Source organism: Osmerus eperlanus, chromosome 15, assembly GCF_963692335.1.
Source record: "Osmerus eperlanus chromosome 15, fOsmEpe2.1, whole genome shotgun sequence".
Classification (NCBI taxonomy): domain Eukaryota; kingdom Metazoa; phylum Chordata; class Actinopteri; order Osmeriformes; family Osmeridae; genus Osmerus; species Osmerus eperlanus.
Genome location: NC_085032.1, coordinates 4,147,197 through 4,161,773, shown reverse-complemented (window position 1 = coordinate 4,161,773; position 14,577 = coordinate 4,147,197). Strand labels below are relative to the sequence as shown.

Sequence of the window (14,577 nt, the reverse complement as noted above, 5' to 3'; positions counted from 1 at the left end):
ATCAAAGCTCTCCCGGAGGTGGGAGTTGAAGCTCCTTCTGACAGGGGGTTCTGCCAGCCGTTCCCAGCAGACCCTCACATTACGTTTGGGCCTGCCAGGCCTGACCGGCGTCCTCCCCCACCATCGTAGCCAACTCACCACCAGGTGGTGATCAGTTGACAGCTCCGCCCCTCTCCTCACCCGAGTGTCCAAGACATTCGGCCCCAAGCCCGACGACACGACTACAAAGTCGATCATCGAACTGAGACCTCGGGTGTCCTGGTGCCAGGTGCACATATGGACACCCTTATGCTTGAACATGGTGTTCGTTATGGACAAGCCGTGTCTAGCACAGAAGTCCGATAGCAAAACACCACTAGTACGAGGTAAACAAATCCTTTCTGTTTCCTCTCCTGAGCCTATACAGGTCACGTGAAAATCTGCCAGGTATGAGTCTGGATAATTTTTCACGTGATTTGCATAGGCTCAGAAGAGGAAACAGAAAGTATTTGTTTACTTCATTCACTTTCGCGTGACTAGGTTTAGCAAGACGGTAATTATATTTTTTCACAAGTGATAATTATAGTTTTTGTTATTTTAACTTTTTTTTTTCTCGACCACGAGAAAATGAACGAATCGCTCACTGAGACTACTCGTTACTCCCGAGTCATACTAATGATTCATTCAAAATGAACGAATCGTTCACGAACGACACATCATTAACCATTTTACCCACTGAACTGTCATTATTCAACTGTGACAAGGTAAATTCGGTTCTGCAATCAATGACTCCTTTAAACTAAGTTTATGCAACTGGCCCCAGGTCTATTGCTCAGGACCCACGGACGTCCAGTGTTGTGTGCAACATTGTTTGTTTGAGCGGTTCGTAAGAATTTAAACAAGCAGGTGTTGGCCATATTTTATGTTCTCTCCAGTCACAAAGAAAGTTTATTGACCAATAGTCTATTATTTTACTGTTCCACTTTGAGACAATAATTTTTTTGATCCTTGATTATCTGCCGTATGTTCTATACGCACGAAAAAAGCATCTTCTAAAATATTAACATGTAAAATGTAATATAATGGTTTCTGAGAATAACATCCAACTAAACAAACTACCTAATACAAACCATTCTACACACCTTACCAAAGGTGATTGAGCATTTGTTGTTGTTCAAATTTAAAGGCATTGAGGTAGAATAATGCACATATATTCCCACAAATTAGCTGTTGAATGTATTAATTGTGCAGACCTACGCTCTCGGTTAACAAACGTTTTAACAAATCTCGGTTTACAAAGGCAGACCTTGTCGAGGAGTAAACATTTGCTGTTTGTATTCCCCCCCTCCCCTTTTTCTCCTCTGTGAAGCACATTGTGTTGCCTTCTGGTATGAAGTGCACTATATAAATAAAGTTTGATTGATTGATTGAATATTTAACCAATATAAGTAATTGCCTGGTGCCCAGTGCCAGGTGCTTCAGAGTTATTAAACAAGGGCTGTGTCTCTTTACTAATTTTGTGTTAACACATTCAGGTGCAAAGGGGCTTACCAAATGGACTGGTGTTGATGAGCCGAAGGGAGCGAGACACTGTGTCTCCTCCAGATACATGGTTGCCAAACCTATTGATTAACAGGCAGAAAGGAACAAGACCAATACAACATATTATTTCACCCTAATCATAGTCCTTGTTTGACAAATACAGAGAGCATGAACTCTAGTTCCAATATTGTGCCAAGTCAAACTCACCGTATGATTGGCCCTTTATTTTGGTTTTCTGGCTGTGGCCCTATCATCTGGAAATAGAGAGGACACCCCCTCACTGTTATCTGCATAGAAATAGGCTTAGCAGGGAGGTCACCAACCTAGGATAGAGGAGAGAAAACAGGAAGAAAACCCACTCTTGAATCTCGTATATGGAGCTGTACCTCAAGGCTGGGATACCTATGAATTTCAAGGCTACAAAAACCTTACTTTGCTAATGAGCTGATCTTGATATTCCCCCCACATGTTGGTAAAGGCAGTGATGTCTATTGTCTTGGTCTCAAAGGACCCCAGCATCCCAGAGTCAGGCTGGACAAAAAATGCCAAACCTTTCCCATCAGCAAGGAGCCTGCTCACAAATTCTGCAACACAATTAAAATACTAAAATTAGCACTGAATAACGGACTCTAAGGCAATACAAAACCTGGTTCAACAATGTACAAATTATGTTAAGTGTTAAGTGAAATGAAATAGTTTGACTTACTCTCATGTTCTTTCTCCTCAACCTTCATGGTTTTTACAATGGAGTGTAGTGGTCTCCTCATGTGTGAAGCTCTGAAGTACGAAATGGATGCAAATAAATTCACAATTTAGTCAACATGCAGGACAAAAATGTATACGATTCGTAAAATTACAGAAATATTCAAGTCTCAGAGAGACATTACCTCTTATGTGATTGACCAGCTAATTTTGAGGGGTTGTATCCTGTAAAGTATTCAACCTCCACATTGAATGGAGCAGGTATAGCCGTGTGATTGGTTATGATCAATTGCTTGGTGACTGCTCTTCTCAAGATAACATCTCCAAAGTCAAGCACCAAGGGAGAAGTGACCATATCATCAGACATCGAGCTGAAAAGTTCAATAACATCCAATAAATACATCTGAAGAGGAATTACTTTTACATTTTTCAAGTAATTTTCAACACTATTTTTGTTAAAGATCCTGTAAAGTAAATTCCATGTTTTGCTTCTAAGTACATTATATACGTGTGAAATGAGTTCCTGAAAGCATGTGCAAAGCGCTAAAACGTTGTCACACTGAAATGTGTGTTAAACCGAAGAACAGTTTCTCTTCCGTTTTCAGATCAGGTTTTAATGGGCGGAGCCAAAAAATGCCCTATCTACGTCATTTTACCCTATCTACATCAGATCACTGAATGGCTCCTCCTGCTGTACTGTTATTGTAGCCTACATCAGCTAGCTAGCTAGCTTCAGGATGTCTCCCACCCCACCCGCAACTGCATCTTCCCTGGATGCAAGAACTCCAGCTGCGCTGCAACGCCATTTAAGTTCCCTATTGATAATGAAAGGAAAAATAGGTGGATAGATTTTGTGAAGAGCCACGCTCATGGAAAGCTTCGGATAAACTCCAACAGCCGCCTCTGCACTGACCATTTCACGGGGGATAGTTTTAACATGGACCAGAGACAGACGGGGTTCAACAACACAAGGCTTCTCTTGCAGCGCGGAGCCGTACCGAGCATCGCCCCTCCGGCCGTTCATCCTCCGGTCGCACCTGGACCATCCACCGCCGCCAGCAGTTCATCACTCAGTTCTGTGTGATTGTTATAATTATACTAGATAACTTTTCCAGAGGTATCTCTGCTATGAGTTAGTGCAAACCACTAACTTGATATTAGGCTACTCGGTGTAGAATGATGGTATTTTGGTGAAATGGTAGCTAATGTGTTAGAAGTAGCCTAGTTGGAGAGCTCACTGTCTGCTGTCTCTGGTGTCCATTTTTACTGTTACAGCTCAGGGAAACATTTCATTTATATGCATCTGTATGTTTCACTCATTGAACAAATAAATTCTAATTCTATACGGTTTTGTTCGGCTTGACATAGCGTCCATTATCTGGGTCGGAGGTAGGCACTAGGCAGCGAGGGGCGGAGCTTCAACTCCTTCAGGTGACACGCCCCCCCAGTCTCAAGCAGAGAAGACTGATGATTTTTTCACGATTTCAAAGCCTAATTTAACATACTTGTCGGTGTTATTTTTTCATTCGAATTTGGATGGGTAGTTAATAACAGATTATTCTGTGGTTTGGCGAACTTAAAACTCGTTTCCAGGTCCACTTTACAGGATATTTAACATTTACAGTAGTTAATGTTCAAGTAGTAAAAAGGTAACTGAACAATGTTATTCTTTTTAAAACCCCACAGAAATAAGAGAACAGGATAAAAAGAGGATTCACCAATCTCCGGGTAGAGAGTGCGACACGTAGAGTTTCTTGGCTTTAGATAAGAAGCCCAGAATCAAAAGCTCTTTCATCCCCTTAACCTCACAGACTGCTGCTACCTCAGTCAGCTCCAACTGCAAACACACATCAACATAAAGAATGGAACTATGAAATATATAGTATAAATACAAAACCAATTGCAATGTACAGTTTTATTAATGGTTTTGTGGAATATGTTAGTGTATATAGGTTTTGGGTAAGGTTTATTTGCATTCATTCAACAGCTAATTCATACCTGACAATGGGATTTGATAATCCTCTAAACAGTTATATTTGAATAAGTACTTTGCTTCACATAAGGTACCATAGCTTTCCGTCCATGTGATCACCAATACGGAATCTAAACTTTCAATCAGCCAGCAGCAGCCCACAAAATATGTGTCAGCCCATTCCTAGCAACCAATGTTTCAACCAATAACATTCTGAACATAAGCAAAGTGCATGATGCATCTCTGGCTTTTCTTACTGTGTGTGCGCGCAATAAACAAAACAAACTGCAGAACTAAATGAGGGACTATGACCATCTATATCTTTGACTTGTTCTTAAAACTAGGACGACTGCAAAAAAAACAAACACTCACTCACTGAGTTCAACGGTTTTTGGCAACAATATGCTGGCTACCATGTGAACTTTACAATTGCAAAGTGATTTGCAATTTTTGGGTAAAGTTGAGTTAAGTCAACCCCCAAAAATTCTACTGAAATATTCTTTATAAAAAAAAAAAAAACTGTTACCACAACATCATTAATTGTGTATTTACCCTCTTGTGATTTAATGTCACTTAACTTGTCATTTAACGCTTTAACTTTAAATTCTAGCATGTCATTGTACATACTTATCACTATGAGTATCACTATGTCATGCACAGATAAAACTGTACGTACTTCTGTGTGAGCTGTGAAGGTCACTGTAATCTCCATCTTGGCATTTGGGCCCAGAGTGCCAGTTGAGGGGTTGAAAGTGGCAGAGCATAGAGATGCCTGTCTACCATGGAGTGGAGACTAGGAAACAAACATGAAACAATAGAAAAACAGTAGCTTTTCTTATGTTGAAAAAATATGTACAAAAGGCACAGTGTGAAAAATATAAAAATTCTCATCAAGACTGAAAACATCTGAAATAATTATGTCAATAAAAACAATTACAAAAAGGTGGACAAACCAACTGAAACATAAACAAGCACCTTCTTATGCTACATGTTCTGATACCTTTATTAAGTAGATATATAAAATAGAACAAGGGTTCTAAAAAGAAAGATATACCAGACTTCTATGTGACTTTACTATAAGTGAACCTAAAATATACCTAAAAACAATACATAAATCTAGCATTCAAATATATATTTTTTAAACATCACAATGACTCAGATGTAACAAACACATTGAGACAGAAAACAACCCGTAGGCGTCGGGAGGCGACCCTCTCGTCCACCGGTGTAAACTCCAACATAGCGGCACTCAGCCGGGGGCTTGTGAGTATCCCCACACCCGCCCGTCGCCTCACACCCTGGTCAACTCCAGAGAAGAATAGAGTCCATTCCCTATCCAGGCGTATGGAGCCTGAGCCAAGACTGTGCGTATAGGTAAGCCCCACCAGATCCAACTGGTAGCGTTCCACCTCCTGCACCAGTTCTGGCTCCTTCCCCCCCAGCAAGGTGACGTTCCACATCCCCAGAGCCAGCCTCTGCCGCCCCGGTCTGATCCGTCGAGGCCCCTGGCCTTCACTGCCACCCATGTAGCAGCACACCCGACTCCCACGGTTTCTCCCATGGGTGGTGGGCTCCGTGGCCAACCCGGCCACCAGGCGCTCGCCGGTGAGCCCTCCTGCTGGGCCTGGCTCCAGATGGGAACGTTGGGATTCCTCCGGGCAGGGTAACTCCTCTAAGATTTATTTCCATGTAAGTCTTCTTGAACAATTCTTAGTCTGGCTCTTCACCTGAGACCACTTTGCCAGGGAGACTCTACCAGGAGCACCAGGCTCCAGACAACACAGCCCTCAGATTCATGAGGACACACAAACCTCTCCACCACGGTATGGGGATGGTTCCCGGAGAGGTGACCAGAGACAATGCTATTGAATTGTAGCCACTACGTTTCTGATGTACATTGCGTACATGAGAGTTTACTGTTCAGAGCAAAATGCTCTGCATGATGATATTGATAGTAACTGACCTCTATCCAGGTGAACTGTGCAGGAAGCAAGGTTTGGTTAAACATGGTCACAGTTGTCTTGGCAGGGACCTCCACATAGAGCTCTAAGAAGATCAGCTCACAGCTCAGCAGACACACTTGGGGGGATTGGACATCAGCCTGCACCAAGAGGTGGCTGCGTGGAGGCAAGACAACAAGTGACAACTAGATATTTTCATTTGCATCTAAAAGATATAACATAGATATTCTGTTACCCAATACATTTCTTAACATTTATTAGGGTTAGATTAATTATTTAAACATCTGTTGTTCATATTTCTGGAAAGATCAAACAATGTCATGTTCACACATTGACAAATGACACAATGACAAATGACAAAGACAAATGACTCGAAGGAGTCTCAGATAATGCAGCACAGAAAACTTAAGTCTATTAATCCCAGGTGCATGCAGCCTTGAGCCATCAATGCCATCTAGTTTAGAGATTTGCATCAAGGACTAATGTAATTTAATTTAGGGGGGATATCATGCATTGTTGCTAATGGACTATAAAGTGGATATTTTATTTCAGTATACATCAGAGAATTTTGTTACATCAATTAAATAGTTAACTGATGCAAAAACTCTGCCTGGACATTGCAAATGTGCACAGCCTCCTTATTCCTTTTTTTGAAGCATGCATGCGAGCCACAAAAGGGCATATGACAGGAACAATGTTCTCACGCATTTTTCCTCCTCAGTCGGTTTTCAGTGTCTTATTTATGTATATAAAAAACAAGACTACTGTATTTTTCAGCACTGCATAGCACAAAGGAAAAAATATGTTAACATAAACATAGCAAATGTCCCGTTAGGCAGAACTGTAGATGCAGCACTGTATGGTGAATTAGGCCTACAATTATGACAACTGGCTCAACCATTGTGCATGTAATGACTCCTGTAATTAACTAAATGTCTAGATGTTAATGGGAGTAAGACTATTTAACAGAGAACCAATATAAAACATTTTGATCAACATGACATACGCAAATGATAATGTATGAAACAGCAAACAATTGTAGGCTACAATCATTTGTATAAATGTACCAGAGCATTACCAATTCGCTGAAAAGAATGGTAAATTGCTTTCACACGATGTGTATAAGTGAAAAGACGATGTGGAGGTTGAACAAGTACTTTTGAGAACATTTAGTCATTTAGCAGATGCTCTTATCCAGAGAAATAATCCAGAGAACTTCAATTGTAATTTGAGAAATGGTTAGGGAAGCCACAAAAAAAAACTATAATTCTAAAAATGTGTGTCACAAACATCTTACTCACTGACTGATTTATGGGCACTGCCCTATTCATAATTCCAGGAACCTGTGTGTGTGTGTCACCAACTTCATCACAGGCACTGTGCACTGTGTACTTACAGTATACTTCCAAAAATCTGTGTGTGTGTGTCTCACCGACATCTTATCACTGACTGCATCACAGGCACTGTCAGGGCGAATCAGGGGCGTCGCCAGCCATTTTTTCCGGGGCTGCAGACCTGATTCTTTTGATTGTAGTCCCAAATGTAATTTTTTATATCTTGGCCAAAAAACAAACAATGTGTGTGATGTGTGAGTTTTCGTAACATGCTGTAACAGTCTGTCAGAATAAATGTAGTGTCTCTAGCATGTCAGTGAACGTCTATAGACAGTCAGTGACAGGAGAAATGGCAAATATTTTTAGATTTTTCCAAAAGAGGAGTGAAGATAAGAATCTATCTTATAAAGAAACTTTTGAAATTCCCTGTTGATTTATGATATAATCGGATTTGGCACAGTCATGATAACAATGCGTCTAAAGTAATGTTAATATTACATAAGTCTGAAAAACATTTTTGATTTTATAATTAGGCCTCAAGCTGAGGTGTAATTAAACATACTCAAGGTCCAATGTTAGGTTTGGGCTGAACTCCAAATGTTAACAATGTCTGTCTAGGCCCCTGCCCAGAATTATTTTAAACCCCCAAATTTGTTTGAGCAATGCGAGAATCAGGATGCATGGTTTGAAAGAGCTCACCTAGTCATTGCTTGATGCCTGATGTTTTTCTACCGTGTGTTAAGAGCACCTCCGCTTTTAATGTTGTTATAGTTCCAAACGCAGTCTGGAGGTCGCTTACCGGAGCAGTCACTGCTGCTGTCACTTGCTAGCCAACCTTCACTGAGGGGATTGTTTGAATGCGCCGCATTTCCACTCTATGGAAACGGATAATGAGGTCGATCGGATCAAATGAACGAAAACGAGGCTTAAATTTCCCTCATCTGTCCATATTTTGTTTTTGTGCAGCCGGGAGAGAAATGCTTGTGGCAAGCTAACTAGCTAGATAGAGCAAAGGGCAGTTTGTCAACGCTCTAAATGTAGCTCTTAAAAAGGGACACTCGTCTTACATAAGCTCAAATATCTTTAGTCCAAGTCCAAACTGGAAAAATGTTAGCTGTTTTCACAGCCCTGTAGAGGAGACCTTCGTGAACAGATTGACATATAATTTAGGCTGTGGCACTGAAGTTCAGGTTAGGAGTCAGATTGTTTCACCAAATGAAAAACTAAATAAATTAAAGGGGTCATTGACTTAAAAACCGAGTTTACCTTGTCATAGTTGAATATCGACAGTTCGGTGGGTAAAATGGACATACAGTGAACCTCAAAGTCCATTCACACCTCTTTCCTGTGCAAATCTCACAATTTGAAACTGCTGCTGTAAAATGGTTGGTTTCCAAAAAGCCACCGTTGTGACGGTGGCTCCATCTTTTTTGGCTCTGGTCTTTACCGGACTTTGGTCATGCTTCCGATCTGAATACAGAACAAAATTGGGTGATGACAGGCATCAGATACAGTGGCTTTATGTTTTTTGGACTTCCCATGAGACTCCTTTACAAACAAAAGTTCCTAATTTGAGCGTTTTCTTCCACACGGTGCAGTGTGCTTCAAAATCGTTATTTTCAACAGGTTTCAACCAAGTACAAATGCACTGTTCTCGAGCCAGATCTTGTTGAACTTGCACTTACTGAAGGTTGCCGGTTCGATTCCCTGGCTGAGAAAAATGACGTTGTGTCCTTGGACAAGGCACTTAACCCTACTTGCCTCGGGGGAATATCCCTGTACTTACTGTAAGTCTCTCTGGATAAGAGCGTCTGCTAAATGACTAGATGTAAATGTACTCATATTACATGAAATATAATAGGAGGCGCCATGTTCGCCCACACACCACATTGTGGCACAATATCGCACACTGCTACGATAAATTCTGACCAGGCTGGAGTTTGCAAAATTGGTTATTGGTTCCATGTTGGTTTCATTTTGTAGTTTTATTACAGCGTGATCAATAATTTAAAAAAACATTCACCTTACCATCCAGTACCATGTTCCACAACCAGTTCCAGTATTGTCTCAAAGTGTTGACAGGCCTTTGGTCTGAAGAGCACATGAATACTGTGGGATGCTAGGGGAGGCAGCACACCCCTGTATGGCTCCACTGTGATCTACACACACCCACACACACAGAGTACAAGGGTCAAATATATAAGGGCATGTATGCCTTAAATGACCTCCAAACATTTGTACGGCAGTTTCTACACAAATCCCAGTTTCAAATGTATAAGAGTGAGGAGTCAGGTGGCTGAGTGGTTGGGGAATCGGGCTAGTAATCAGACATAACCTTTTGCCAGTGTGGAGATATAATCTCTCCACCTAGTCCTGGGTCTTCCCCGAGGCCTCCTCCCAGCTGGACGTGCCTGGGACACCTCCCTAGGGAGGCGCCCAGGGTGCTTCCCTTACCAGGTGCCCAAACCACCTCAACTGGCTCATTTTGATGCAAAGGAGCAGCGGCTCTACTCTGAGCTCCTCACGGATGACTGATCTCCTCACCCTATCTCTAAGGGAGAAGCCAGCCACCCTCCAGAGGAAACCCATTTCAGCCATTTTGTTTGTTGCCAAAATCCACGATTTTTTTTCATCTGACCATAGAACACTGTTCAGGTCAAAGTGTCTAGCAAACAGCAGGTGCTTTCGTTTGTGGTGAGATGATGGGAAAGGCTTTTTTTCTCCAAGGGTGGGTTTGGCATAAAAAGAAGGATGGTTATACAAAAAATATCCTGGGGCTGGTTGCACAAAACACCTTAAAGGGGTCATTGACTGCAAAACCAAGTTTGCCTTGTCATAGTTGAATAACGACAGTTCAGTGGGTAAAATAGACATACAGTGAATCTCAAAGTCCATTGACACCTCTTGCCTATCTAAATCTCACAATTTTTAACTGCTGCTGTAAAACGATGTGGCTCCACCTTTTTGGCTGTGGTCTGTACCTTTGTCACGCCTGAAAATTTGCTGCGCGCTGCTCTGTGTACTTCCCCAGAATTACAAAGAAGAACGTTTTTCAAAGATATTGAAAATGGACTACGGTCGTAAATGCAGTGTTCCATGCTGTACAGGGAATGCTGACACTTTTCAGAGTCTTCCCAAGGAACCAAACACTCGACGGGCTGTGATGTTTGTCAATGAGAAGATCCCTGTGCAGTTCAACCCTCAATTACACATTTGCTCGAACCATTTCACCGAGGACAGTTTTGAGAACCTGGGACAATGTAAAGCAGGATTTGCTATGAAGCTGATGCTGAAAAGAGGTGCTGTAGTATGATTTTGTCGCTAACATGCATCTAGCATAGGTAGAAGGTGTGATGATTTTGTTTATTGGCAATGGGGCTAACGTTATTTCATGTTCCTGACTGTGTTTCATTCGAATAAATAACCTGTGTTGTCATGTAAATCTACAATTCATGATGCATGTTTGTCCAGATCTTTGTCAAGTTATTTTTTATTAGTTAGCAAGATAGCTAACTGAAGCTGAGTTGAATCACGATAGTTTGGTTGCCAAGCTGTAACGTTACCCACCTAAGTCGATCCCGTTTGCTTCGACAACAGAAGTGGAAACAACTAACGTTATTCAAATGATATCTATCTGTTGAAAACAGTGTTGTGTAGACACAATAAATTTATTTGTACGTTTTTATTTCAAGTCTCCACCTTCGATGTTTCACTGAGTGCTGTTGGCCGTGTTGCGTCTTTGCTCTGTCACTTCACTCATTGTAAACCAACCAATCAGCGCGCAGCTCATCTATATATTCACTTATTTAACTATTATAAGTCCATCTCATGGCAATTCAGTATGCATAAGCCACCTTATCTCAGTATCTGATTGCACTATGTTGATCACTCACGCTGCTCATTCTATTCTTATTTTTATATATATTTTATTTTATATTTAAATTGTTGTATTCTTTCTTAGAAATAGTTTTTTTCAAACTTTTGTACTTAGTTAATTTTAGATTCGTATATGTTTTGCACCTCCCTGCCACAGTAAATTCCGTGTTTGTATAACATATATGGCGAATAAACCTGATTCTGATGAGCATACCATAAATGGGGGAGAAAACCTCTCGTTTTATTCCAGGGCTATTTCACAGGGTGCATTAGGGCACATAGAACAGCACCCGGGCCATTTTCAGACCAACCAATGTTACATACCCTATTCGGAGACCTTAAGGAAAAGTGTCAAATATCCTATTAAATCAGTTAATGACACCTTTAAGTTTATATTTTACTGAGAATCTGAGTTATGGTTTTCTTTAAATAAATTGGTGGCACAAAACATCCTTAAGTCTTCTCATAAAGGTTTTAGGTAAAATTTTCTCCTTATCTTGGTCTTAAGGAATCTCTTAAAACTGTTACACAAAAGACCTTATCAACCAATGTAAGGAAACCTCTTAATCGACCTCAACCCAATGTTTCTCATTAGGACATAGTGGCAGCCTGCCCCAGTTTTGTAATTTAGCGTACATGTTTAGTTTTTTACACAACTTATAATAACATAAAATATCTCTGTTGTGTTTTGCGCCCTTGCAAAGCATCTCTCACTCCCACGTTGACTCGTTAGCTAAAGACGTTCCTGTAGCTGTTAGCTTTATCTAGCTAGCTAAAGTTAGCTCTAGTGCTAAACAAACAGTGATCAACCAGTAGTCTATGGTTGACTGTTCCAAGGACACAGCCTTCTCATTGGCTGCTCCACAACTCTGGAATAATTTGCCACTCATTATAAAAACTGCATTATGATGGTTTTAAATCTCTTCTTAAAACTCATTTATTTATTGTTGCATATGGCCATAGGAAGGTGCAGTGGTAAAATGTTTGTGCATTGTCTGTGATTGTGTTTTGTGTCTTATTGTGTGTTTTTAATTATCCACTATTGTACAGCACTTTGGCTGACAGCTGTTATTTTTAAATGTGCTTTATAAATCAAATTGACTGACTGACAATGAATAACTGGGGGTATCAGGACGTACATTTGTGAACCAGCGTAATTATGGGCATTTCAACAACCATGTAAGGTAAAATAGTTATTTATAAAGGCAAATGTATGGAAAACAGTACACAGTCTTTTAAATAACAGAAAACGTAAGAATTTAAAGTACCTGTGTATCTTTGTCTGAAAGGTTGTTGGCCAGTTCTCTTAAGGTCCAGCAGGCCTCCAGCTGGCTGGGGTTGAGTATGGTCACCTTGGACTGGGCCTGATCCCCCAGCCTCAACAGGCCCAGATCCACACTGGGAACACTTAGAGACAGGTGAGGGCCCTGGTGTACATCAACACAACAGTAACACCACAGTTGCTTGATGTATAAATAAAAACAAGACCAGTGTATTAGTCTTTGACAACGTGTGCTATCGTGTATGTTTTGAAGAATGTCACATTTGTTACCTTGAAAGTGGCTGTTATGTTGAGAGTGACAGACTTGTTGTGGTTCTTAATTTGACACTGCAAGCTGGCCGCAACTTTACCTGCTCTCCCTCCAGTAAGAACCAGTTCCAGGTCAAAACACTCATATGCCTCTGGACCACAAAAAGAGACATTACAAGAGATGAGATGGTAAAACCTATTAAGACGTTAAGATGTTAAAAATCTCACCCCATGACGAAATAAAAAAGTATTACAACCTAATAATATTATGTGATGGAAAGAGACACAATTGTTCCTGATATTATGCATCATACCAATTTCTCCACTAGGAGGCATTACTTCCATAATGTGATAATCATTCTTCCTCTCCCATTTAAAGCTGATCAAAGATTTGCTGTTGTTCCACATCTAACACATAAAAGTAATAGCAGGATAAAATATATTAGACAACAAAGTCAAATTGTCATGTCCTCACTGTCATTTCTTTTTTTATAAGGATACATTTCTCATTTCTAAAGGCAATTTTTCTCTTAATGATTTAATCCAGCACACACACGTGCATGCAAATTAACCCCAAAATGGACTTTGGTACAGACAGCGTTTGGCTACCTTAAACTTTCTGTTGATGGTAGTACCAATGAAGAGCTCTCCTGGGATGTGAATTGAATATGGCTCCAAAAGGATTTGATATGGTTCTGTTGTCCCTTTGACATCTATCGCCATCACAATGACATCTTTCGTTTCAGCTGCTGTATTTAGAGTGTGTGGGGCCCTATAAAACAAGATTTCCTCAAAATACATGTGTATATAAGACAAGCAAACGCTGGCACAATATTTCTACAGCTAAAAATGATTATAATTGTTTGCATTAAAGAGAGTCCTGTGTTTTGGTCTTTACCAATCATTACTGGGCTCCTTGGGCGGATCTGGGATGTCTTTCAAGACCAGGTGGCACACACTATTGTAGTCCTTCAACTGGGAAAAGTACAGTGGTCGTGACAGTCGTGACAGAGTTGGAAACCTCACACATTAAGATAAAATCGCTGCTTGTTTGAGAATTAACAAGGAAAGTACATATGATTTGACTTTAGAGTCAATATTCGTATGGATCTGTTTTATCAAATATTTATATGGCGTTTATTTATTTGGTGTTGTCTACCTCTTGAGGGTTGTAGGTTAGCAGGAACTCATGCTCTTGGAGAGGGGCCAGAATACCTGTTGTGGGGCTGACATAAAACCCCAGATCTATGGCCAGGTGGTAGTGGATGTGGGATGTGTCAGGGTTCTCCCCAGGAAGCAAAGACTGCAGATTAGGCTTCATTATCTGCCAGTAAAACGGCAGCTCTAGACAACTAGAAGACAGAGACCGAGAGGGAGGGGAGAGAGCCAAACAAGAGAACAACGCTTTATTTAAACCTGACTCTGTATTTAAATGAGCATACCAGTAAATAAAAGGCAAGCATCCTATTTATACAGAACTCTACTACAGTGCATCTCGTTTACGTGTTGTTCTTAATGACAAGCTTCTTCTGCTGGACAGAGTGAGGGTTGACGGGACCGAAGCGAACATGGTGCTCAGCAGTGAGATCACACAGCTCCCCTTGAGCAGGACACTCCTCCTCACCCAGCACAGACACCAGCTCCAGGAGAACCAGCTGACCCTCACCTGGGACACACACA

At 40.9% G+C, this 14,577-nt stretch overlaps 1 protein-coding gene across 6 annotated transcripts in view; it reads right to left on the bottom strand.

Annotated features, from left to right (window-relative positions):
* The window catches only part of dlec1 (DLEC1 cilia and flagella associated protein), a 206,508-nt gene that overhangs the window by 83,146 nt on the left and 108,785 nt on the right, over positions 1-14,577 (bottom strand). For all 6 annotated transcript variants that reach the window (XR_009932247.1, XM_062479022.1, XM_062479023.1 and 3 more), the window contains exons 13-28: positions 14,401-14,563; positions 14,057-14,249; positions 13,796-13,872; positions 13,507-13,669; positions 13,212-13,305; positions 12,919-13,049; positions 12,635-12,793; positions 9,519-9,649; positions 6,159-6,312; positions 4,872-4,988; positions 3,942-4,060; positions 2,409-2,594; positions 2,228-2,298; positions 1,954-2,105; positions 1,729-1,844; positions 1,531-1,601 (exon numbers count right to left, since the gene is read on the bottom strand). Coding sequence is in view for 5 of the 6 variants with exons in the window: in XM_062479022.1 (XP_062335006.1) it covers positions 1,531-1,601; positions 1,729-1,844; positions 1,954-2,105; positions 2,228-2,298; positions 2,409-2,594; positions 3,942-4,060; positions 4,872-4,988; positions 6,159-6,312; positions 9,519-9,649; positions 12,635-12,793; positions 12,919-13,049; positions 13,212-13,305; positions 13,507-13,669; positions 13,796-13,872; positions 14,057-14,249; positions 14,401-14,563 (2,097 nt within the window). In the remaining variant the exon portion in view is untranslated. The remainder of the gene's footprint in view (positions 1-1,530; positions 1,602-1,728; positions 1,845-1,953; positions 2,106-2,227; positions 2,299-2,408; positions 2,595-3,941; positions 4,061-4,871; positions 4,989-6,158; positions 6,313-9,518; positions 9,650-12,634; positions 12,794-12,918; positions 13,050-13,211; positions 13,306-13,506; positions 13,670-13,795; positions 13,873-14,056; positions 14,250-14,400; positions 14,564-14,577) is intronic.